This window comes from Aphelocoma coerulescens, chromosome 14 (assembly GCF_041296385.1).
Source record: "Aphelocoma coerulescens isolate FSJ_1873_10779 chromosome 14, UR_Acoe_1.0, whole genome shotgun sequence".
Lineage (NCBI taxonomy): Eukaryota > Metazoa > Chordata > Aves > Passeriformes > Corvidae > Aphelocoma > Aphelocoma coerulescens.
Window position 1 is genome coordinate 911,103 of NC_091028.1, and position 23,120 is coordinate 934,222.

At 42.4% G+C, this 23,120-nt stretch overlaps 2 protein-coding genes across 3 annotated transcripts in view; one reads left to right on the top strand and one right to left on the bottom strand.

Moving 5' to 3' along the window:
- Window positions 1-18,987, bottom strand: part of TMEM204 (transmembrane protein 204) — a 29,075-nt gene extending 10,088 nt beyond the window's left edge. The window contains exons 1-2 of the mRNA XM_069030112.1: window positions 17,964-18,987; window positions 4,840-4,995 (exon numbers count right to left, since the gene is read on the bottom strand). Of these exons, the coding sequence (XP_068886213.1) occupies window positions 4,840-4,995; window positions 17,964-18,243 (436 nt within the window). The 5' untranslated portion in view covers window positions 18,244-18,987. The remainder of the gene's footprint in view (window positions 1-4,839; window positions 4,996-17,963) is intronic.
- The window catches only part of IFT140 (intraflagellar transport 140), a 114,757-nt gene that overhangs the window by 79,632 nt on the left and 12,005 nt on the right, over window positions 1-23,120 (top strand). The window lies entirely within an intron of this gene.

Sequence of the window (23,120 nt, forward strand, 5' to 3'; positions counted from 1 at the left end):
TATCAGTGTTTAGCCTTAAAGAATACAGGCAGATCTTCTCCCTGCTGCAGCTATACTAGATGAGGAGTTCACCACACTTCTTGTGAGCTACTGTCCTTCCCAGTTTGCTGGTTCTGCTGCTTGTGGGAACCATTTCCAACAAAATAAATGAGATAGACATCCAGATTTTAGGATCTTTGCAAATGTGGTTCCTTTTGCAAATGTGTGAAAACAAAACCACTTTACTGTGACATTTGTGTTTCACATAAAGAACGGGAAAGTTTGGCACTGAGGGTGAAATAAAATTGACAAGTAATGAAAACATTTAGTACAAATCAAGCAATCAGATTCTCTATTTTTGCTGTGATTTTTAGGTTACTTAGAGCACCTTATTTACTTGCTTCCTTTTCAGGAAGTTTTAGGTTTACAGTTCCATAGACTTCATCTTAGAACACACCTGGCTTGAGGGTGTTATGAAGCAAAAAGGTGGAAAGAAGTAATACAGAACTCAGGATCACATTGCTCTCAGGAATATCTTCAGCCATGTTTTCCAATGGCTGCTGTGCTGTTCTTTTCTACAGTGAGGTAGATAGATTTCTGGATATCAACTGATCTAAAGTGGTTGGAGAAGATGATTCAAAAATTGTCTGATTTAGTTTTAAGAGCACAGAAGTTAAAGTGTGCATGAGCTCAGCTTTCCTGTGATGCGTTATGGGTCAGGAGTGAAACACTGTCATCAGAAAAACATTTTGGGCAAAGCTGGAATGCAATGCTTGAAATTCAAGAAATGTGAGACTATTTGGCTTTAAATGACAAGCTGAGTAGGAACATGAAACTTTTTAATCTTCAGGATATTATGTATTAAAGTTATTTAACGCTGAAAGTGGACTGGCAAAATATTAGTCATTATGATTCAGGTAACACTGTGAAAAGGTAACACTGCTGCAGCAAGAACTGTGTTTAAAGTCTCTGCTACAGTTTTTTAATGTTTAAGGCACTTAGCACATATTTCTACTAAAAGTTAAAAAATCTATATTTCTATTTCACTGTGGTGTGACTTCATGTATCTCAGCTTGTCCAAAGGTTTTAATTCAACCCCTGTGCTTTGGCTTCCCTCTGGGCCTGAGTCCAGAGGAGCTTTCACTCCAACACCTCCCCCTCCTGTTTGAACCATGTAGACTCCCTTAATAGCTTTGTTGATCATTTGCCGGATACATTGAAGCAAAGTCTTGGACATTCAGAAATCAGGATGAGATCTAATGTAAGGGATATTCTATCCCAGATTTTCCCAGTTAAGTTTCTAATATTTTTCTCTGAAGTCTGTGATAATCATCAGTGGACAAGATCAAGACTTGGCTGGAGACCCTCAAGGCCTGATCCTGTCTGGCAGATTACTGTTTGTGGTTGTTCAGTATCCACTGAAGTGCTCTTTCTTCCCTGTCCTATTAGTATGGATTTCCCTTTCCAACAGCTCTTCTGTCAGCTGTTATTCATCCTATTCAGCATGTGGAGTTTGTAACAGGTCCTTGGAAAAAACCAGAAACCCCAAAACCCTCTAGAGGGAAATTTCTGAGCATTGACACAAAATTCCATGTACAACGCTGGTTCCATTTTCACCAGGAGCCTTTTCCAAAGCAAACAGCTCACTTTCCTGTTAGCAGGGAGGTGTGAGGCTGTGGAGCTTTGTAGCTGTGTGAATCCCACTGCTGTCCCAAACAGCATTGCTGTTTCCTCTCTTCTTTCCTTCCTCTTTGCTTCCTGGGGCTTTATTTTCTGTCAGAGGTCCATCCTTTTTGAATGGCTGTCAAATGCTTGTGCAGGTGGCAGGAGTGAGGAAGTGGTGGAGCCTGGAGCCACCGCAAGCTCCAGTGGATCTAAGATCATTGATTTGAGCTTGTGGTAGACTTTGCAGATAATACTTAGCACACTTAGTTTTCTAAGCTAACAAGGACTTTTGTTCAGACTGTGGGAAACTGTTATGAAATCTACACAGTTTCAGTTGAGTAAAAACAAGAAAATTGTAGGTTGAGCCTTTCCCCACAATATGAGATTTCATTCTATCAGTGACCACTGCAGTTCTCTTCAGCACTTGTTGGCGTATTCCAGGATGAAAGAGATCAAGCAGAAGTTGGAATTAGAGGGAATATGATTCAAGATAATTTCTGAAATTAAGGATTTCAGAATGTAAGGATGAGGAATTGCATAACAATTCTTCAGATCATTTGGATTTTGAAAAGGAAAAAACAGGAGGTAGATGCTGGTGTTCTTTCATTTGAAAGTGTAATAAACAGAAATTACCCAGCCAGTACTTCAGAAATGTTTAATAAGATTTGTTCATTCTTAAATGCTTTTCTCACACAAATGATCTGTCTGACCTAAAGTACCTTGTCTTTAACTCTTCAAATGAAGCAGGAGAGAGTCTGGCAGGGGTTTCTCTTGGATTGTTTGCATGGGACAAGTGCTTTTAAATACAAGTGTCGTATTCACTGTTCTGATGTTTTTGCTCAATATTGCTCCTTTTCTTTGAGAATGGCTGAGAGGTTACTGTCTCAGGGTGGAGACTCAGAGACTGAATATCACCTGTGGCTCATAGGACCTGGGGTGGCCACTGTCTTCCCCTTCAATATAGAACTGTTGGTCTCCAGATGCAGCAGCAGCCCTTCATCAGAGCATGGAAATGCTGGGCTTGCTCACTGTGCATGGTTTTTGTCTGATATCAAAGACACTTCGTCTGTAATGTCTAAAATGCTGTCGCCTGGGCCCAGTCCAGGGAGTTTAGTGAGTGCAGACCTCTGATTGCCCAGGGAATCAGCAGTTGATGTACCACTCTTCTGGAAAACTAAGGAGGTCTCCAAAAAGTCTATTTTATATTGGGTTAATGCAGATATAATGACTTCTTCCCACCTTTTTCAAAAGTATGCATTCTAGAAAACTTCAGGTGATTGTTCTGGATATCAGGAAGGAATTTGTATTGTGACATTTGTAACGTGACATTAAGATAATGAGATGTAAAATGAATATCATGACCTCAGGGCAGAAAACCATCTGATGATGGTAAAGGAGAGTGTGGCATAACTGCAAAGGAGGATGGGGAATGGGGCAGGGATAGTGACTGTGTTATTTCTGCAGATTCACACAGCACAATATGATATCTGGCAGCCTGTGATGATACAATGTCTTCATATCATCACAGGCTGCCAGATCCATCCCTTCACTCCTTTTGAACATAGGCAGGCACATGAGCTCCTTGATCCAAAAGCTTCTTCAGCCATTCTTATTAGTATTTTCTTAATGGTTCTGACTGTGGCTTTTCTCCCCTGTCTCCTCCCAGCACTGGGGATTTCAAGGTTCAGCTTGCATAACAGGTAATAGCAGGCATTTCCTCCTCCTGCGTCGGGATATCCTGGCGCCCTTCAGTCTCTCTCTGACTGTGTTTAAAACAGACTCCAGCACAGGAAAAAAAAAAAAAAAAAAAGCCCAGTCTAAAATTAGCACCCATGGTAGAAGAAAGGCCCATGTCTGTCCCCTGTGCTGTTTGTCAATGAAAGAACACATCCAAACAGGGCCAGAATGCATTTCCGCTCTGGAAAAACAGACAGGTCAAGTTTGGAGAGGATGGGAGAGTACAGCAGGCATCACACTGATAGTCAGGGAGAACTATCCAGAAGGTATCCACAGTCACACACACATGAAGGGGCTGTAGGGGGGGCTTTTATGGCGAGGCTGTATATCCACCTTTTGGAAGCACTGACTGGTGCTTGAGGCTCTTGCTGCACCTGGAAGATGGATCAGGTGCTCTGAGGGTTACAGAGCCTCTGCAGTCTCCTCCTGTCATCTGGATTTCAGGTTCCTCATCCTTAATGGACCTAAAGAAACCTAACCATTTTATTGCTAGGAGACTGTATTTAAATGACCTAGGCCAGATTCTGATCTTGCAGTGGTGTAAACATAAGGTCTCAGTAGTTTTATGCCATTCTTAATATTCTGAGTTGTTAAAGTTGAAATTAAAACTTTAAATTAAATGGTGTTGTTTTATTATAACCTGTTCTTTGCATTAATAATATATTTATATATATATATAAATGTTGTATTCTTAATCTGATCTTGTAAACAGCTTGAATGTTACTCCATTAATGACAGTTTCCTGCATGAATATTGTGTAGGATTGGACTCTTACTGTAATGAATACTGAAGTTACTTACTTTATGTAGTAATGAAAGGTATTATTGCAGAATGTTTACACTTTGTTGACACTGCTGTCAAAATGGAATTGTGATAAACCCACTTCCTCTTTTCCTCATGCAGTTCTGTATACAGTCCATGAGAATTGCTGTGGGAATTTTATTTATGGCAGTCAGTGGTATCAGTTGACTGTGGCTTTCTTTGCTGGATTGCAGATCTATCTGTTTGTCAAAATCCAGCTGGTGGTCACTGAGTAAAATTCAGTAAGCTAAAATCAAATAATCATGTTTCAACAAGACTTCAAGAATTTGCTCAGCCCTTCTGCTCTGCTTTCTCACAGTTCCTTTAGTATATTTTGCCCTGCTAAATTGTGGGATTACGACATACCCAGTTTGTTTCTCTTATGTTTGCCTTCCTGGTTTCATAGGAAATAATAAAGGCTTGGGTTTTTTTTGGTTGGCAGAAGCCTCATTATGATATATGCCAGATAAAAGCTTCTATTCTCACGTACTACAGAATCTCATGGGGAGAGCTTGTCAGAGACAATGAACTTGCTTTTAGATATAAGCCTTTTTGCTATTCTTTGTACTTGAAAGATTTATAAAGTAAGAAACACTTTTCCACCTGGATTTAGTAGAGACTGAATACTTTTCCGTCGGTAGAAAGGAATGCACTTACTGGCAAGCTGGAACACAGCAGCTATGGCCTCCTCCCACCACTGGGTATCCTGGGAGATGATGGGGAGCTCCATCAGCCCCAGGACGAAGAGGAGCTGGCCAGCAGTCAGAGCCACCGTGGCAATGAGGTTGCAGGCACGCATCATGTCAAACTGCACTAGGGAAACAGAAGCAGCATAAAGTTACAACAGTATAAAATTGGGAAAAAGAAAATCCTGACTGAGAAGGAATATAAAGTTTGTCAGTCCACAGAAAACAATTCTCAGACAGCAGTCCCTTCTCCCAGCAGTCCCTTGCTCTAACTGCCTTCCCTGGGGCCTGACTAAGAAAGGATTTTCGTCAGGATATGTATTGATTCTTTCCTTTAGTTGCACAACATCCTCTCAGTATTGCTTCAGTGCATGAAACAAGCAGCTAATTTCCCAGAATGGCCCATTGGAGATGCTGGAATTCTCTTCACTGAAGATTCTGCCTATAATCCATAGAATTGTTTGGGGCAGGATTGATGTTTGCTTTCTATTTGTGTGTCACAGACTGGAACCATAAATAGTTTTTCAATGCCCTAAAATAATAACCATCCCTAAGACAAACTAATAACACCCTGAATTTCTTTTTCCCCTAGTCCATCTGTATTGTCCTAAAAAACATCCCATGGATGTTAGTGCTAAGGTCCTACTGGTTTACAGAAGCTTTGTTTAGAGTATTCTTAAATTTTTCTTCTTTTACCCTTTATTAATCTTTCCAATACACTGCAAAGACCCTTAAATTTCCATCTGTTGGGAAAGGGTTGTAATGAAGATGTCAAGGCTTGGCAGTTCTAAATGAGGTGTTAGGGCATAATCTGCATGTACAGGTAAAAAGCTACCTTTTTAAAAATTGTGTGTGTGTGTGTAAATATGCATATATATATTAATTCTAATAATATCTAACAGTGAAGTTGTTGGAGTATGTTGTGGGGGTCTACTGTTGACCACCCGGCCAGAACAATGATACTGATGAATGATACTACAAGGAATTAAGGGATATCTCTACATCAGCTCCCCTGGGCCTTAAGGGTGATTTTAAGTTTCCAGACATCAACTGGGAATATCGTACAACAGACACAAACAGATCCAGGAAATTTCTGAAGCATGTTGAAGGTAACTTCTGGTGCAGGGACTGAAGGGCCAACTAGAAAAGTTCCCTCTGAGATGTGCAATTTGTAAAGAGAGACTTGTGGGTAAAGCAGTGACCTCTTAATAGCACAGGAGCCAGCAGTTCCAAAGCACGGGGAATCATGCAGGCAGGGGAGAAGGAGGGCCTGGCTGAGCAGGGATCTCGAACTGAAAAGGAAAGTGTACAGGCCAGAGTCCATACTGGAACACCATGACAGGGAGGATGACAAACTCAAAATGAAAAGGACATTGAGTAATGGGAGTATGCCCAAGGCAGGGTGACCAGGATGGTGAAAGGCCTTGAGGGTAAGACATGCAAGGAGTGGCTGAGATCACTTGGCCAGTTCAGCTTGGAGAGGAGAAGGCTGAGGGGTGAACCCTGTCGGATTCTGCACCTTCCTCATGGGGAGGTGCTGATCTCTGCACTCTGTTGCCAGGAGGGAATGGCTGGAGCTGTGTCAAGGGAGAGTTATGTTGGTTATTAGGAAAAGGTTCTTCTCCCAGAAGGTGGTTGGGCACTGGAATAGGCTCCCCAGGGCAGCGGTCATGGCACCAAGGCTGCCAGAGCTATGGTTTGTGTAGGATGCTCTTAGTGATATGTTTTAGTTTTAGATAGTTCTGTGAGGAACAGGGAGCTGAACACAGTGATCCTTGTAGGTCCCTTCCAACCTGAGATAATCTATGATTCTCTATTAAAGAACAAATGCAACAGATTACAGACATGACATCTGTAGTCTTGGCTAGAAACCTGATTAAAATGTGTCTCCCAGCTGGCAACTGAATTGAATATATTAATTGCAAAGTTGGGTACTTTTTAGTCAGGCTTTTTTTCTGACTTTTCCTGTTAGCCTGATGGATGTCCTGTTTTTATCCTTTTCCTTTTTCTCTAGCAAAAGGTGATAGTTACAAATACCATTGTGCCAGTCCCACATCACTTGCTATGTGTCATTGCTATTCTGAAATAGAAGTAGCACCATGTTTAAGTTGGCATATACTAGAGAAAGACAGACTCTGGACATGAATATTCAGCAGATTTTTAGAAGTGTTTTAACTGGCTTTAAGTTTGGTGGATGCGCTGACCACCAGAATTTGGTTCCTGGTCTTCCAAGGAGACTGCTAGGAAGTGCAGAAAACAAAACGTGATATAAACAAGAGTAAATTTAATTGTGTTAATTGTGAAGTCTGACCTACTTTTGTGAGTCATAAAAATGTTTACCCTGTATTTTCCCTTCTTTGGCCATCTTCAGCTTTCAGTTGTTCTAAGCAACTCATTTAATTAAAATTTAATAAATATAGTATTGTATCTGAAGAGTTAGTTAAGAACCATAGTCCATTAAACTTTTTCCACTGAATAAAATGTTAAGAAGGTAACATACTAAGTATTTTTGGCTTCTCCTAGTGAGTTAATTTCTGACCAGAGAAGAAAGTTATTTTACTGAAAAAAATAATTTGTTACAAGATTTTGTGTTTAACTTCCAAAGTTGCCCTTTTATCATTGGCAGCTTTTCCATCTCTTGCCATGTTGAATACTCACAGGTCATGAAGCACATTGGCTGATAATGGAATCACAGTCAGATGTTTGAACTTCATAAACACCAGGAAAACTTTGAACATTCAGATGGACTCAGATGGACTTCTCTAATACTTTGAGCACCAGTGCTTGCTGAAGAGATAGTAATGACTTTCGAAGGAGAAATGCCCAAAGTAAGAGCAGAAGAGCAGACTTGCAGCCATTATTAGTACTTTCATTTGGCGATAGAACTACCTGTAGCATCAAATTAAAAAATTGTTGCCATAATAGATTGTTGCCTTGTCTGTATATAATATGTATGAGCTCAAAAAAAAAAAAAAAAGCAGCCTCTGTATATAAATAACCTTTAAAAGTCTGAAGTTTATGCCAGAAATACATACTGGCCTGTGACACAGAAATTAAGACCAAATTTTTGCTTTTGCTGCTGTTCGTGACTTTTTTAAACACTTATCTGTATTACAGATTTTAGCTTTGCCATGGATGATGTTATATCATGCATACTAAAAATAGTAAGTTTCTGGCTGTGACTCAGTTGAACTTCATGCAAATTTGTAACAATTTAATCTTTACAAAATGGTTCTTTGATCATTGTCCTCTCCTGCAGCTGGAAGTGCAGCAGCATTGAATGGGTAACACTGATGATCTTTGCTACTGTTTGTAAGAGCTCCACACTTCAGGGTGTTTATTGGCCTAATACACTACACCCTTCAGAGACCTGTGGAAATGCAATGGGTATTTTGCATAGCTGCTCCTTTTAACCAAAAAGAAAGTTGCACATTGTCCATGGAGCTGCAGCAGGCTGATGATTGGTAGTATAAGAAGGAAGTAGCTGGTATGATGTCATTAAATGTGGAGACAATTATTTTTATGGAATAAGGCATTACAACCTGAGTACCTTTCCATCGCATATGAGAGATGTTGGCTTATTCTAACAGGTTTAATGCATGATCTGTTATCTTTCGGTTTGGTTCTAGAATTTTAATGACTTCTCTTGGGGAAAAAAGCAAACTTAGAATCATAGAATTGTTTAGGCTGAAAATGAGCCATAAGATCATCAAGTCTAACTGTTCCCTCAGCACTGCCAAGGCGCTCACTAACCATGTCCCCAGGTGCTACATCCACACATCTGTTAGATCCCTCCAGGGATGGGGACTCCACCCCTACCGTGGGCAGCCCATCAATAATGTGTAACTCTTACAATAATGCATGAAATCCTTTCTTCTTGCAGTAGAGCTTGTTAATTGTGTTCAGCCTGAAAGTGTGAGGTGACTGTGCTTCCTTACTCACAGCTGTTGTGACTTTGCATGCTGTCAGCTCAGCACATTGTAGTTTTATTTTGTACATACACAACCCTAAGCTGAGCTTCTGCACCAGCAGCTCTGACCTCTTTTTAGTGATGACAACCAATAGACAGTATGGATCAAGAAAGGGAATTGAGTGTGCAATGTCAAAGTATTTCTTCAGAGCTCAGCCCAAAGCCATTGAAGAGGAAAATCTTGTTGAGGAAGGCCAAGACACAGAGCTCTTCTCCTGCTTGAATGACTGCTCCATCCAGGAATAAATATTTCTAATTTCTTATAAAACTGGCTGCAATATAGTTTTTGTAAAATCTGTGAAATTTAGTATTTACCTTTGTGCTCTTTTACTCTATTTTAAATTGTATGTACAGCAAAAATGCCTCAGTAGCCAGCTTTAGTCTATTCTGATGAGTTTTCTATGGATTTGATAATTAGTATAAATTTAGGATCATCTGTTCAACCATTTCAGCTTCATTTATAGTAGCCATGACTCCAGTGTCACTTTCTGTGGCCACTGCAGACTTCATCAACTTTTGCATTTTGTTTGTTAATGACAATTTGTAAAACAAGATGGTCATAGTGGGTTTAGTGTCTGCACAGTTACTGGTGGCATTTGTGTTAACCTCTCACTCCTAGAATCTACTGCCTAAGACCATCATGACATAAGTATTTTGTATTTTGGATATCCTACTTTTTTTGTTTTGAACTCATTAATGTCACTTGTCTCTTGAAATTTAACTCTGATGGAGTTCCCTCCCTGTGGCCAGAGATGGGTGTTCCCTATAGCTGGAGGTCAATACTTCTGGCAGAATAGACCTAGACACTGCAGAAAGTGTTTATTCCTTTGTGTCCATCTGACAGGTGAAAGAGGGAGGACAAGCCCTCCATCAGTACCTTCATTCACCTCCCTTAAGATGCAACTTGGCTGTTGAGAGCTGGAAAGGGTTGGAGCTGAATGGCTCCAAAATCTCCACTCTAAGTATCTGCTGTTCAGCAGTATACAGTGCTGGGTTTTGCCTTTTTCCTTCTGGAAGCCCATTGTGGGCCCCATTTTCTCTGAGAAGCACTTACTTCATGGACAGGGCATCCAGATGGGACTCTTGTACAGCCAGGGGTACTGGCTTAATGAATTCTGCTTTGTTTGAAACAGTGATCAATCAAGAGTCAAACCCCAAACTCTAAGGGTGAGACCAAGTCAGATTCCTTGTTTTTCTCACTTCCTAAACCAGCTGTATCCATCCGGATTAGAGACGTTGATTTGATTTTCTTATTTACAAGCAGCAATTTTCTTGTTTTGATTCATGATACCCCCAGAACTGTTGGTGTTATGTTCCAGGATAGCCCCAGGACTGTTTGCAGGAGTAGGTTAATCATTCTGGAGAGTAATTTGCAGTGTTTTGGGATAATGAAGAAGGATGGTCTCACTGGAAAATCACATTATGTTAATTGCTTAATATGTGAGTGTTTCTTACCCCTTTCTGTCTGCATAGAGGGAAAAAAAAAAACAGTTAAGTGGGAATTGAAGCTTTTTAATGATTAAGCAAAATGGCTCAAGATATTTTCGTAGTAGTCTAAAACTCCCCCTGAGAAAGACCCCTTTAGATAAACAAAAATTTTAGTGCAAACTTTAGTCCAGCTTCTATAAGTAAGTTACTAAGTCTCCAGCCCTGGGAAGAATCTAGTGACCACACATTTATTCAGTGCATGGCGACAGTGCTGACTCCCAGCAGCTCTGTGTGCCTTCACAATCTCCTGCTGGCATCTGAGCTCTAGGAGCTGACTGGGAGTGTGCTGTTATCCCTGTCCACTGTGGGACACTAAGTCTGTTGCATCTCAAAAATCGTACTTAAATTCTTAATTAGCTCTTAAACTCTTAATAATGCAGGATGGGTTATGCTCAGCTGAAGGATGGTGCCACGTTAGCTTGCTGTGAAGCTGATTGTGTCTATAATTACATCCGTTCTTTAAATCTCCTGAGGGATATTGCTTCTTGGTTTTGTAATGAAAGGAATTTTTAAAAAAATATTCTGTTGATGCTGTTTCCTATGGTTCTTAGGTTTATTTATTAATCACTTACTTGGTGAATTATTTAGGACGCATTCTAAGATGTACCTGGTTGTCCTTTTAAATGCTTCGTGTTCATACATTACTTTATTCTGGAAAGGAGGATAAATGGTTGTGTTTCTGAAAAGAAATTTCTAATTGATTGTAGATAAACCTGGTAATGCTCCTTACATTAGGTTGCTTCATTTATTTTTGTTACAACCCATTTTCAATTTCTAGTAGCTGTGCTAGGCTTCTTCTTGGGCTGGATGTCTGCAGGCTGAGATCATAATCTGCTGATAAAAATCTAACTAGATAAGTAATTAGGTTTTCTCTAATATAATCAGAGATTCTAACTGAGCATGCTGTTTTCCTCTAGAACTGGTCATTCTGCTGAGGTGTTATCCTGAGATAAAGAATGCATCATATTTTTCAGCCTTTTGGAGTAATTTTTAAAATCCACATTATAGGGACTTCAGAAATGCAAACCAAGTACCAAAATTAGGAAAAGCCAGAATAGTATGCTTGAACCTAAATGGGTGAAAGGCAAGAGTCAGAAAGAGCAAGGCTTCTGTCTTGCTGACTCTTACTTATGGTTTTGCTGTTCATAAACATGAGTTCCAACCTAGAGAGCTGGATTCTGTATTAATAAATAATTTTAGAAGAAACCCTTCCTTAGAATTAAAAAAAAAAAATCACTTCAGTCAAACTTTTGGCAATGAATCATGTGTTTCTTTGTTTTGGATGTCACCATTGTCAGCAAAGGTCAGATGTGCTGAGCTGCCATGGAAATCAGCTGGAGCTGTGCCTTGGATACAAAGAGCACTATGGAAGTGCAAAGTACAACCATGCTTCATTTTACAACATGGGCATAGGAGGTCAGCACCTACTGTTAAACAATTCTGAGATAATAGGGACAATAAATAGAAGCACTGTAATTATTTATTGACTGTCAGCATCATGCTATGCCTCCCAAACCTGTGCTCTATTTATAGTCTTCGACATTTAATTTCTTCTGTCGATTTAAACTTGTGGTATTTATATTTTTAGCTCCTTCCAGTATCAATTAGGAAATATACAGAAACACTTTAAAAGTCCTTGTGGAACAAACTAAGCCAAATGTTGGCAGTATCTCAGAGCACCTTTGCATGACTGTGTCACTGAGACCGTGGGAAGGTTTAAAGAGGTGTCTCTGTGATGCAGATGTATTTTGATGGTCTGAATAGTCACTAATTTTTTAAAAGTGAAACAGATCTGAATCTATTTTTTTCTTTTTTGCCTTGTACCCTTTCCACATGATCATGTTGTTTGCAGGTCTTACTGACTTTGCCCTGAAAAGGGAAGTCTTTCCTGCTCTTTTTAAAAAATCTTTGTAAGTAGCCATAGAGCTTTCAGAAACAAGAGTCCTCAGTATGTTCTGTTGCTGGATGAATATCTTAAAAATTATGACTGCATGGATATCTCAAAAATTATTTTGTTTTCACCTCCTGAGAGGCTTTCTGAAGTATGCAATTTATGCTTTTTTCACTTAAAAATAGTAATTTAAGGAAGAGGAAGGGAGCAGGGAAAACCCAATCTGTTTTGGCACAATTAAAATAGTGTTCTGATGTTACAAACTGGTGGAATCTTCCATCCCTTTAGGTATTTTGGAACTTTACCATTCAGCTCATCTAAGTGTGAAACTTCACATTTAAATACTTATTTTGAAAGGCAGACAGATCTTGTCTGGGGAGAGGAGAGTGTGGTTGGTGGGTGTTTTTTATAACAGGTTCAGTCATTACTTTTGGAGTGAAGACATGGCTCCATTTACTATTTTCAACATAAGCAAGTGCTTATGGTTAAGTGATGGGCCCTTGCAAACCCAACATTGAGATCCCTCAGTACAGTGATCAGTTTTAATAGACACAACTGTTTCTGATGAGATATGAGTTGTGTAGATATCACAGTTTGCCTCTTTATAAACCTCAGCAGGGTATTCTGTATTGGCGGCTTTGATAAATGCATTAATCTGAAATTTTCAAAAGCTCCAGAGCCGTTTTCACTCAAAATGCTTTAATTGAATTCAAAGTCTTGGTGGTAAGAGTAACCAAGCTCTGATTGCTGTGACAGTATTTCTGTGCAACACTTGTGTATGTACTGCATTGAAACATGTATCAGGTTCATTTTCCTGTCCCGAATCCTAAGGAGTTTTGCACTTTTCCAAAATGAGTACACAGAATTGTACCTCGACATTAAAATGAGCATTCACTCCAATTTGAAAAGCCATGTCTCTCAGAATTCATCTCTACTGACCTCCATCATTAAATTAGTAGTGTCACTTATTTAAATGTTGCTCATATTTCAGATAGTAGGATGGGAAATCACCAACCCTGAGCTGCCAGCTGCCCGTGCTGCCTCATCTCTGGAACAGCCTGAGCAGTCTATCAGGCAATATATATCATGTGTATAATAAGGTTTGGGGCTTTTTTGAATCTGGTGGTAGTTCCTGTCTTCTCCAGATGCACTTGGCCTCCGTTCTGGGTCTCTGTCTATGGAAATACATATATGTTGACAAATAACACGTCTACAGCACACTCAGCTGCTTGACTCAGCCTGGCTTGCAGACAGCCAAATTTCAGAGAAATTGGAAATTTTGGAGACATTGGAACTTTGTGTAAATACAGTGCACATGGGCATTAAGGGGAACAGCTGCCTCTGTAGCAAACCTCAGCTCCTCATTCCCACCCTGAGCAGCATTCTGCCTCAGCCACCAAATGTCCCTGTATCTATGTGTGTGCACCAATCATCCATCCAGGCTGGACAAATGTTTACCTGGGGTTCCTGTGGCAGTCATGTAGCTGCTCCTGATGCCGTGCCTCTCCCTGGCATGGGTTACACTCCTTGTTAGAACTGAATTCCCACGAGCAATCCAGCTCTGAGCATCAGAAATTGACACACATGTCCTGCTGTTGAAATTTTCCTTATGTCTCCTGCAGCCCTGAAGAACCCAGTGAGGTTTTATATCTTTTAAACCCCTCCCTATTCCTGCATTTCCACATTGTTTCTAATGTTCTTTAGACAAAAAGGGACAAACTGTGACGTCAGCTGATGAATAAATCATCTCCCGTGCCCATCCAGAGATAGCCTCAGAGCACGGCAGAACTTAAGGGTGTATTTGTACCCTGAAGTGTGGTTAAAAATACCTAAGTTGATTCCAAGTAATCTGGTGTGTTCATGCAGTATTCCTGGCATGGTACTGGGCCAGGACCTAGGTGGCTTTGAGAAGGGTTGGCTCTGAGAGGCATCCCTGGTGGTGTAGCTGTGTGTTCTTGCCACTCGAGGTAGCTCCCGTGTCCCTGTGTGGAGCTGCATCGCTGGGTGTGCTGCGCTCGCCCACCTGTGACATGGGCACAAAGCTCCTTGTTGACTACTCATGACATCCTGTCTTACCCCAGCTCTTACTGAGGCTGTGCTTCTACTGCCTGTGGGCTGTTTCTGAAGCATTAAGAGATGCAGGCAAGAGCATAATCTTCCAGAATTTTGCAACAGCTCTGAAACTGCAGCTCCATAATCTTTGTCAAATGTCTTTGCCTACACTCAGGTGACAGGAGAGTTAGGCTACTTGGCCAGGATTCCTTAAAGTGTTTGAAGAAGGGCTATACAATCTGAGTTCTCAGTGAAGCATTTAAGTTTGTAGCACTCAGTGGTTTGTCCAAGTTATAAAAGCTTAGATTGATGTCCTTGTAGCTGGGCTGATTCTCAGCATAGGTGAAGGTTTCAGATCTGAGAGTTTATTACCACTAAAAAGGAGCCATCTCACCTGTCCTTACACCTTTATCACTTAGCTTGTGTTAGCAGCAGCACTTGTTGGACTCTGATACCACTGCCTAATCCAATGGAAAAATATCCACCAAAAAACCCATCTCATCCCCATGTCCAAAACTTCCACCCTAACCTGGGGATTCTTTTGCTGTTAGTCATCTGAACCATCACAGAAGCTTTTCAGCATCACAGGTGGTTGAAAGAGAGGTACAGGGCTCCACAGCAGGAGGATGAGAAAGAGAAAGGTTGGTAAAGACAACCAAAAGGGCCTGGGATCTCCACTTCCAGGAAAGTGAGGTTGAAGGACAAGAGTTGAAGTGCTTTCCCATGGGATCAGTTGCCCACACTTCTGATGTTGTGCCTTGCAGAAATAGTTCACATTGCAACACTTCCTTTCCCTGTATTTTTAATATAATTTACTCCTGTCTGTGGATTTCTTTTGGGGTTTTTTTGCCATTTCTAGGAAGAAATCCCTCCCTTTGAGGTTGGTGAGGCCCTGGCACAGGTTTGCCCAGAGAAGCTGTGGCTGCCCCATCTGCCTGGAAGTGTCCAAGGCCAAGTTGGACTGAGCTTGGAGCAACTTGGGATAATGGAATGTGTCCCTGCCCATGGCAGGGGGTGGGACGAGATGGACTTGAAGGTTCTTTCCAGCCCAAACCATTCCATGATTCTGTGATTCCAATGGGAGAAAGAGCAGGCAGAGAAAGTCAGTGAAAAGCAGGTTCTAAGAATGTACTTCTCTGCCAGGGAAGAAGCCAGCTTACAGTAGTGCCTGTAATTGGCTGCTAGTTACACATGGCTTGTACAGGAGTCTTCTCTTCCCAAAGAGCTTACAGCTTTTCTGTTGAACTGTGAGATAAATAGCTTGCCTCTCAAATATGTATGTCTGTAGGTGTATAAATACATTGTTTTTTATGAGCCAGATCATGGCCTCTTTTGCGTTGCTTTTGGCAGAACAGGTTTTCTGTGTTCTACAAATGGCATCCAAAATACTTTGTGGTAACTCAGCATTGAGGAAGGTGGTTTTTCCTTCATAAATTTATTTTTAGATGTATGTATATATATGCATATGTATACACACACACACACACCTTCCCTGCACGTCTGTGATTCATCTACAACTGACAGATGAGGATTGCCATAGGTATTACTAAAATAATGTGTGATTTCTTCTTAGAGAAATTCTTTAGAATGACAAATCCATGGATGCAGAATCAGGCTCATACTGACCATGTGTACATCCATGGAAACAAAATTGTCTTAAAAATAAATGACACAGTTGTGTTTCCTACTGGGTTTGTCACGACACAGCTGCAGAGGGGGGATTTTCCTTTAAGTGCTTTATCAAGATTCAGAATGGACCTTGGCTTACTATTTGCTTCCATATTAAGTAGGGAATGGATGCTTTACTCCTATACAGATCAAGTCTCTGGGCTTGAAAAGCCTCCTTTAAATTAGAATTAGTGGTTGTCAGATAATTCTTCTGAGCACTTCATCATGCTATAATTATTACTTGGAAATTTTCCAATTTTCTGTCACATTATCCTTCTATTTGACATCAGAAACTGCTGCCCAGACAGTTCTGCTGTGCAACTAATACCTCTCATCTGTAGGCACCATACACCTTCTGGCCTGCACACAGCAAGAAATACAAGCTTGTGTGGTAAAAATGCTGCAGGAGCCAAATTCACTGTGCAGGAGCTTGTTCCAGTGTGGAGTACATAACGTACTTTTACAATTTGTGAATGGTACACATGTTCTTCGAGTTAGAATATGGCTTATCAGTATTAATTGGGGAAGTGATTCCAGAGATGAAGCTGCAGATACACATCAAGGAACTTCTCCCACAGTCTAATCCTTTTTATAACCATTTATTGTTATGAAAGTTCTTTCAGTTAAAAAGTCTTGAAAGGGTAAGGACTTTAAAACCTTTGAGAAATTTTCTGTTTGTGATTTATGCAGGCTCAGTATTAGCAAATGTACAAAAAATGTTTCTGCATAATTTTATTGGAAAGTATGATCTGGAATGGGTTCACATTAAAGCATTTTTAAAAGAAATTCCTCTAATATTTCTTTGGTTTCTCTCCAGAGGGATCTAAGAAACTCCAAGGACCAATTTCAAACCATGAAAAAAATCTGGTTTGAAATCATGTATGTTATTGATGCTGCCAGCCATCCCTCAGAGGTGCCAGAGCTGTTTATGAGCATCCTTAAAATCTTGGGAAAGTCCTGTGGTCTGTTGAAGCATGGACTTTATAGCCATTTGTTCTGTTAAATTCCATGCCTTGAAGGGTGCAGCAGAAGCACTGATTCCCCTTCGAATGGCTGCTCACAGCCTGGCTGCTGGGATTGGTGGGGGGGGTTTGGGGGAGAAACTTTTTGGCACCAGGGTAGTTGTGGTCCCAGACACGGTGTCTGCAGGTATTTTGGACAGTCTTTAAGGTCCCTTCCAACCCAAGCCTCTCTGTGATCCTATTCCAGCGCAGTTCTGCTCTGGGGGAGCAGGGTTGCACCATGAATGCAATGAATGTGATACATAAGGTTTATTATTTATTAATCAGTTCTGTAATTCTCATGTTATCCAATACTTTTCCCAAGCTCGGTGTAAGCTATTTGTGTTCTTCAGATCCCACAAGTCTGTGAAAGTGCAAAATGAAAAATACACCATGGGTAATGATTTGTGTAGTCACCAAGTTGTATATTACTTGTATTTTTTCACCAAGAAGAACAGTTACACGTTTTAAGACCTTTCTCAATTTTACATGTTTTACCACAACTATTTCTGTCTTTTCTGCTCCTGGGATTTCCAGCATAAGCAAACAGAAGGGAGAAATAACTCAACATGTTGCAATATCAACATTGCAGTATCTTTTCAAGATTGGGGTTTTTTTTAGTTTTAGGGTATTCAGACAAACCGTGGTTGCTGTTGTACTGAGGAGGAAGGGATATCTTACAGCAGGAGCCCAGGAGGGAGAGGTGAGCTCAAGATGTCTCAGAACTTTAGACTTACACTTCACAGATTGTTTTATCAAAGCAGATCGATTCCTGGGCTGTATAAACCAGGCAGCACAATGCAGATTGCTGGTTTTGAGGGGGGAGGAGGAGTTTAGTTCATCACTGGTGAACATCATGCTTCTTATTTTCTGAAATTAATTTATTTGGGAATGAATGTGAAGAGATGTTTAGATTAAGATGGATAACAATGATTTCAGGGTTAGGCCATTGAACTCCTGGGGACCAGGTGCACCCTATCTGTCGCGATCTCATGTCTGCAGAGAAGATAAGAGACTGTACTTACATTTGACAGTGCTGCGTGACTCCTGGAACCCAGCCGATTCTGAACCCCATCCCAGGGCTTCACATTCCTGTTCCTCCCCTTGCCCATGCCTGGCACTGGTGCTTGCACCCCCTCTGCTCCGCTCTGCCAGCCAGCACAATCTCCAGAGCCCCACACTGCGCTTGCGCCCGTCCTCCAGCGTTTGGTACACCCAGTTGGGGGTAAAGGCAGCCGCGTTGTTAAGGATGAGTGAGACCAGGGCTACCAACACAGCTGTGGCTACCAGTTTCTGGACAGTCATATCTGACTGTCAGCTTGCTGCCAGTCTCTAATTGCAGACGACACGAGGTCCCAGTCAGCTGCAGCACATTGAAATTGGGCTGGGAACAGGCGGCTGCGCTGGGGTGTTACGAGGGGCTAGAGGACATCACCGTTCATTCTTGAAGTCAACTCCAGAGAGGTTTCTGACCAAGGAAATGAGAATTTTGTGAGGTAGATAGGAGAATTCCATAAAATAAGAACACAAAGAAGCTTTTTTAGGTCCTTCCCAGCGCTGACTTATCCACCTTCTTGCACTTTGATAAGTAATGCCAGTCCCGTGGTGAACTGGATGACAGGGAGGTCCATTCCGTGTTGGATGGGGCGAATCCAGACAGAATCCAGTCTCGGGGCAGGAGAGCCTGAGCTGAGGTGGGACAGAGGTGGGATGGGATGCTCGCCGTAGCCTGCCGAGCACCGGGTCCACCAAGCCAACCAGTGCTGCTCCAAAAGCCTGGGTTTGGGTACAAACTTCAGAATATCCTGCAAACGGTGACAGATGGCATCCTCTCAAAGCCAAGCCGAGCCAGAGGGGAATGTGGTCATCGCAAAGGTGGTCTGCAAGTCTGGAGTATCTCGAGGAGATTGCTCTGCTGTGTCCCTCTCCGAAGAGCCGAGCTGTGAGTGCCGGGACGAGAACAGCCACTGCGGTGAGGAAAAGGCCCCCCCACCTCCCCACCAAGAGGAAATGGCTGTTTTTGTGGCTCGTTTTGGTGAGCCTCAGGGCGTAGTCGACTGCAAAAAAAAAAAAAAAGAGCCACTGCCACGGCAGTCAAACATTAACAGGATGTGTTTCCTGAAAGGAAAAGACTATGGAGACTTCTAAAGTTGTCCCTCCTCCCCTCGGAGAGCCCCCTCCCCGCCTCACGCCTCCTTTCCTCGCCGCTGCCCCCAGCAGGGCTGCCAGGACCGGCAGCGTCTCGGGGAGCCCGAGGAGCACAGCGGAGCTCCTCGGGAAAAGGAGAGAAGGAAATCCCAGCGTCAGCCCTCGGAGCATCAGTTCTGTGGAAGCGGATTGAGGAGGCGGATTTTGAAATACCTTCTACTGGAAGCAAAACAATATTGGGGTTCGCTGCTGGACAGCGCGACGAAAGCGCTGCGGGGGTGCCCCGATGTCCGCGTCCTCTCTGCACCCTAGGAGGGACCGTGGCAGATAAATAGGGAGTATAAAATCTCGAGATTTTCAACCCGATAACAAAACAGTTTGGGGGTGTCTGCAAAGGCAGGGGCAAGTGTTGGGGTGTGAGTGAGGTTGAGAGTCACTCCACGGTGCCGGTGCGGGGCCCACAGCCCGAGCCCGAGTCCCGGCGTGCTGGGAGCGCTGGCGGCCCCGCTCGGTGCCCAGGGCCTGGAAACGCTGCTGCCATGTGCGCGATGGCATGTCCCTGCTCTGACAAACAGGTTAAAGAGAGTTGTTGAGGGCATTCCAAACTGTCCTTGAACCTGGCTCTTTCCAGACTGGCTCTCCAGAGGGCTGTTCGCTGTTCCCATCAGCTGCCTCGGCAGCACCGGGACGAGGACAGGGATTCTGGTGGGGCCGGGCGGTACTGCCTGGGGTCCTGCCCTTCTGAGCTGAGCCGGGCACAGCTCTTCAGGCTGCCCAAATACCGCAGGGGTGCAGCGCTGCCTCGTACGCAGCGAGCTGAAGGCACCACACCCGGCCAGCGCTGAGGAGACCTGGCACAGACCTGCCTCGCCAGGCGCCGCCGCACCTGAAGGGCTGGCATGGGAGTTCACATCCCTGTAATCAATAACATTAGATTAGAAACTGATTTAATTTTATAGTGGCTCCGTCTTACCAGGCAAGAGGCTTTGCCCCTAACCATCTGATAACACAGAAGCAAACCAGTCTGAAATTTTTTGCAAGGCAACATTTTATTTTCAAGACTTGTTGGTGAGAGAAGGGGGGAAAATTCCAATAAAGCTATATGCTCCTATCATTAGTTTTCAGCTACTGATATTGAATGTACTAACCTGGCTATGAACTCAACCCTCCTCTATGTGCTCTGATAATTTTTAAACAAATTCAGCTTTAAGTACTTCGAGCAACTTCATCCCTTGAGAGCATGATAGCATCTTTGGTTTTTCTTTTTCCCTGTGATTGGTCATGTTTCTGTACATTTCCGGTTTTAGAACTTTCAGTATAAACACACCGATGTCTGTCATTCTTCAAAGAAATTTCCTACCAGCAATGACCATATTTGCATATTTTGAACTCCTTGGGTCATTTGCTGTTATGTTTCTGTGTTTATCATAAGCCAGGGATTCAGCAGCAAGGGAGATGATTTTTATATACAGATAATGCCAGGAGAGATTTATCTTTAGGAAAAAGTCACACACCTGCTTCTGCCTCTCCCCATTTGATTTCTGTGATTTGATGAAGTCTGAGTGTGTATTTTCAGCAGGGCCCAAGCTTCCTTCTCATGTAACATTTTCAAAAATAGCAATCATATTTTACAAAGGCTAAACAAATCAGTCTAATCATAGAATCATAAAGATTGGAGAAGATAAAGTCCAACCATTGCCCCAGCCACAGACTCATGTCCCCAAGTGCTACATCCACACAGCTTTTAAATCCCTTCAGGGATGGTGACTCCACCACTGTCCTGGGCAGCTGTGCCAGTGCCTGACCACCCTTTCCATGAAGAAATTTTCCCTAATATCCAATTTAAACAGTATGGGAATCCTGATCCTTAATAAAAAACAACCTTAGTGAATGCTTCTCTGCTGACAAACAGGCTGTAGGATGTGCATTTTGCAGCACTCATTGCATTCTGTGGGGCACAGGGGTTTGTGTCATACAACCCACATGGAGCAATCTCTTGGTGTTGGTTTTACGAGGGTAAATTTGGAACAAAGCTATGTATTCAATGGGATATTATAGATATATTCTGTAAAGCTGCTTTATCAAATGCTCTGTTTCTGCCAGGGAAGAGTTTTTAGGAGTAGCCTCATCAGCTTTCAGTGTTTGGATCATCCATGAAAAATGCCTGACTTTTTTTAGAGTAGCTCATATAATATCATTAACACTATCAAGAGTTTCATTGAACCGTTACAGCTTTTCATCTATTACTTAGTTCCTTGTTTTAGTCCCATGGAAAGATACAACCAGAATCCCATAAATGCATTTTAAAAGCATCAAACCTAATTTAGCTACGTCAGATAAAACCTCATTTTCTCAAGTCCTTAGAGTTTTCCAGTCTAGTGGAAGGTGTCCCTGCCCATGTCAGGGGTTTGGAACAAGATGGTTTTTAATGTCCCTTCCTACCCAAACTATTCTGTGGTTCTGTGATTATCTATAATATAACATTATAGGATGCAATATTAATTTGTTATATATAATGTTTATATTATAGGGTCCAGTTCAACAAAGTGGGGCCCAAATTGAGAAGAGAGGTTTTTTTTACCCTGATCCTGATCAATGTTCGTTTTCCAAATATGGCCCATTAATAGAGGGAGAAAAGATTTTTCAGTGAGATGCTTCAGACATATAAATCTCCAGCACCTCTAAATAATACTCCATTTTTTTCTTTCAACTTTCATGCTAAATAGGCAATGAAAAATATATGGGAACAGAAGGGTTTGTGAGATCAGACTGTGGATGCTGTAAACACAGTTCACACAAAAAAACAGATGTGAAGGGTCAGATACAAAGTGAGGAAACTTCCATCAAATATGTGGTAAAATTTGTGTCCGCTCTTAAAAGGCGTCAACATTTGTTTCCCAAATCCCTGGCACTGTGGATGTGGCCTGGAGCCTGGGGAGCTCAGGGTGCAGCAGTGGATGGTGCATCCCTGTGCCTGGTGGGGGGCTTGGGGCTCTCAGGCTGCTCGGGATGCCTTCCCATGGCTCTGCTCCCACTGCTGCTGCGCCTGGGCTTCATTAAGTTTCCAGCTTCAGCTGATGAAGTGCAGATGTGAGAGGCTTTCCAAGGGGGATGAAAGGAGGAGGAGGGGAGGAACAGGAAATTCCTGGAGTCAGAGTTGGGGGCAGGGAAAAATATTACTTGGCATTTTATATGGACAGCAGAGCCAGGCCTGGAAAGGAGGGTTGCTGCCTTTTAGGGATGCATGGACAGATTCATCTTTCTTGCTACACTAGCAGCTGTTGGGAGATAAACTGTAGTTTTCCCTGGGATTTAAGTGAATCGGTTCAGCACCTCCTGTTTGTTCACCAGACCCACATCCATCTGCCCACATTTCTGAGGGTCAGCATAACTTGCCTTGGTGGTGGAGGTGTGTGCCTGCCAGGGAGGTTGTGCATCTCAAGGCTGAGGTTGGTCTTCTTGAAACACAGAGAGACATGGAAGTGGGTTGTGGGTGCTCCCAGGATCCCCTCCCCTCCTCTTCCCTACCCTTTCCTCTCCATGTACCTTATCAGAGCACTGTCCCTCTCGTGAAGGGTGTGTCTGCTGGAAAGAACCAGTCTCTGCTGCAGCTGCATGGGGACCATGGCTGTTGCTGTGCCCTGTGCAGCTGCTAACCAAACCCAGCGGGGTATGGGAACTCCTCTGGGCAGAGCAAGGCTGGGTTCCTTAAGTGAAGCACTCCTTCAGGTGTTTCTGCAGGGCAGAAGCAGGAGAAGGAGTGGTCAGAGGGAGTCAGTTGTCTCACATGCCATGGGTTCTTGTGCTGGTGAGCTGCTCTGATCGTGTCTGTCATGATGCCAGGATGATTTTTTGCCTTTTCTTTTATACCTCTTTTATATACCTTTTTATAGCTTTTTGTATTCTTAGTGTTTTTTAGCTTACATTCTTAGACTTACTTTGTTAAGTTAAGAGACTAAACATCTTAGAAGCTTCATAGCTAGGGATCATTGTGCCCCAGAGCCCAAGGTCCTCTCCAGAACACATTCTGTAAA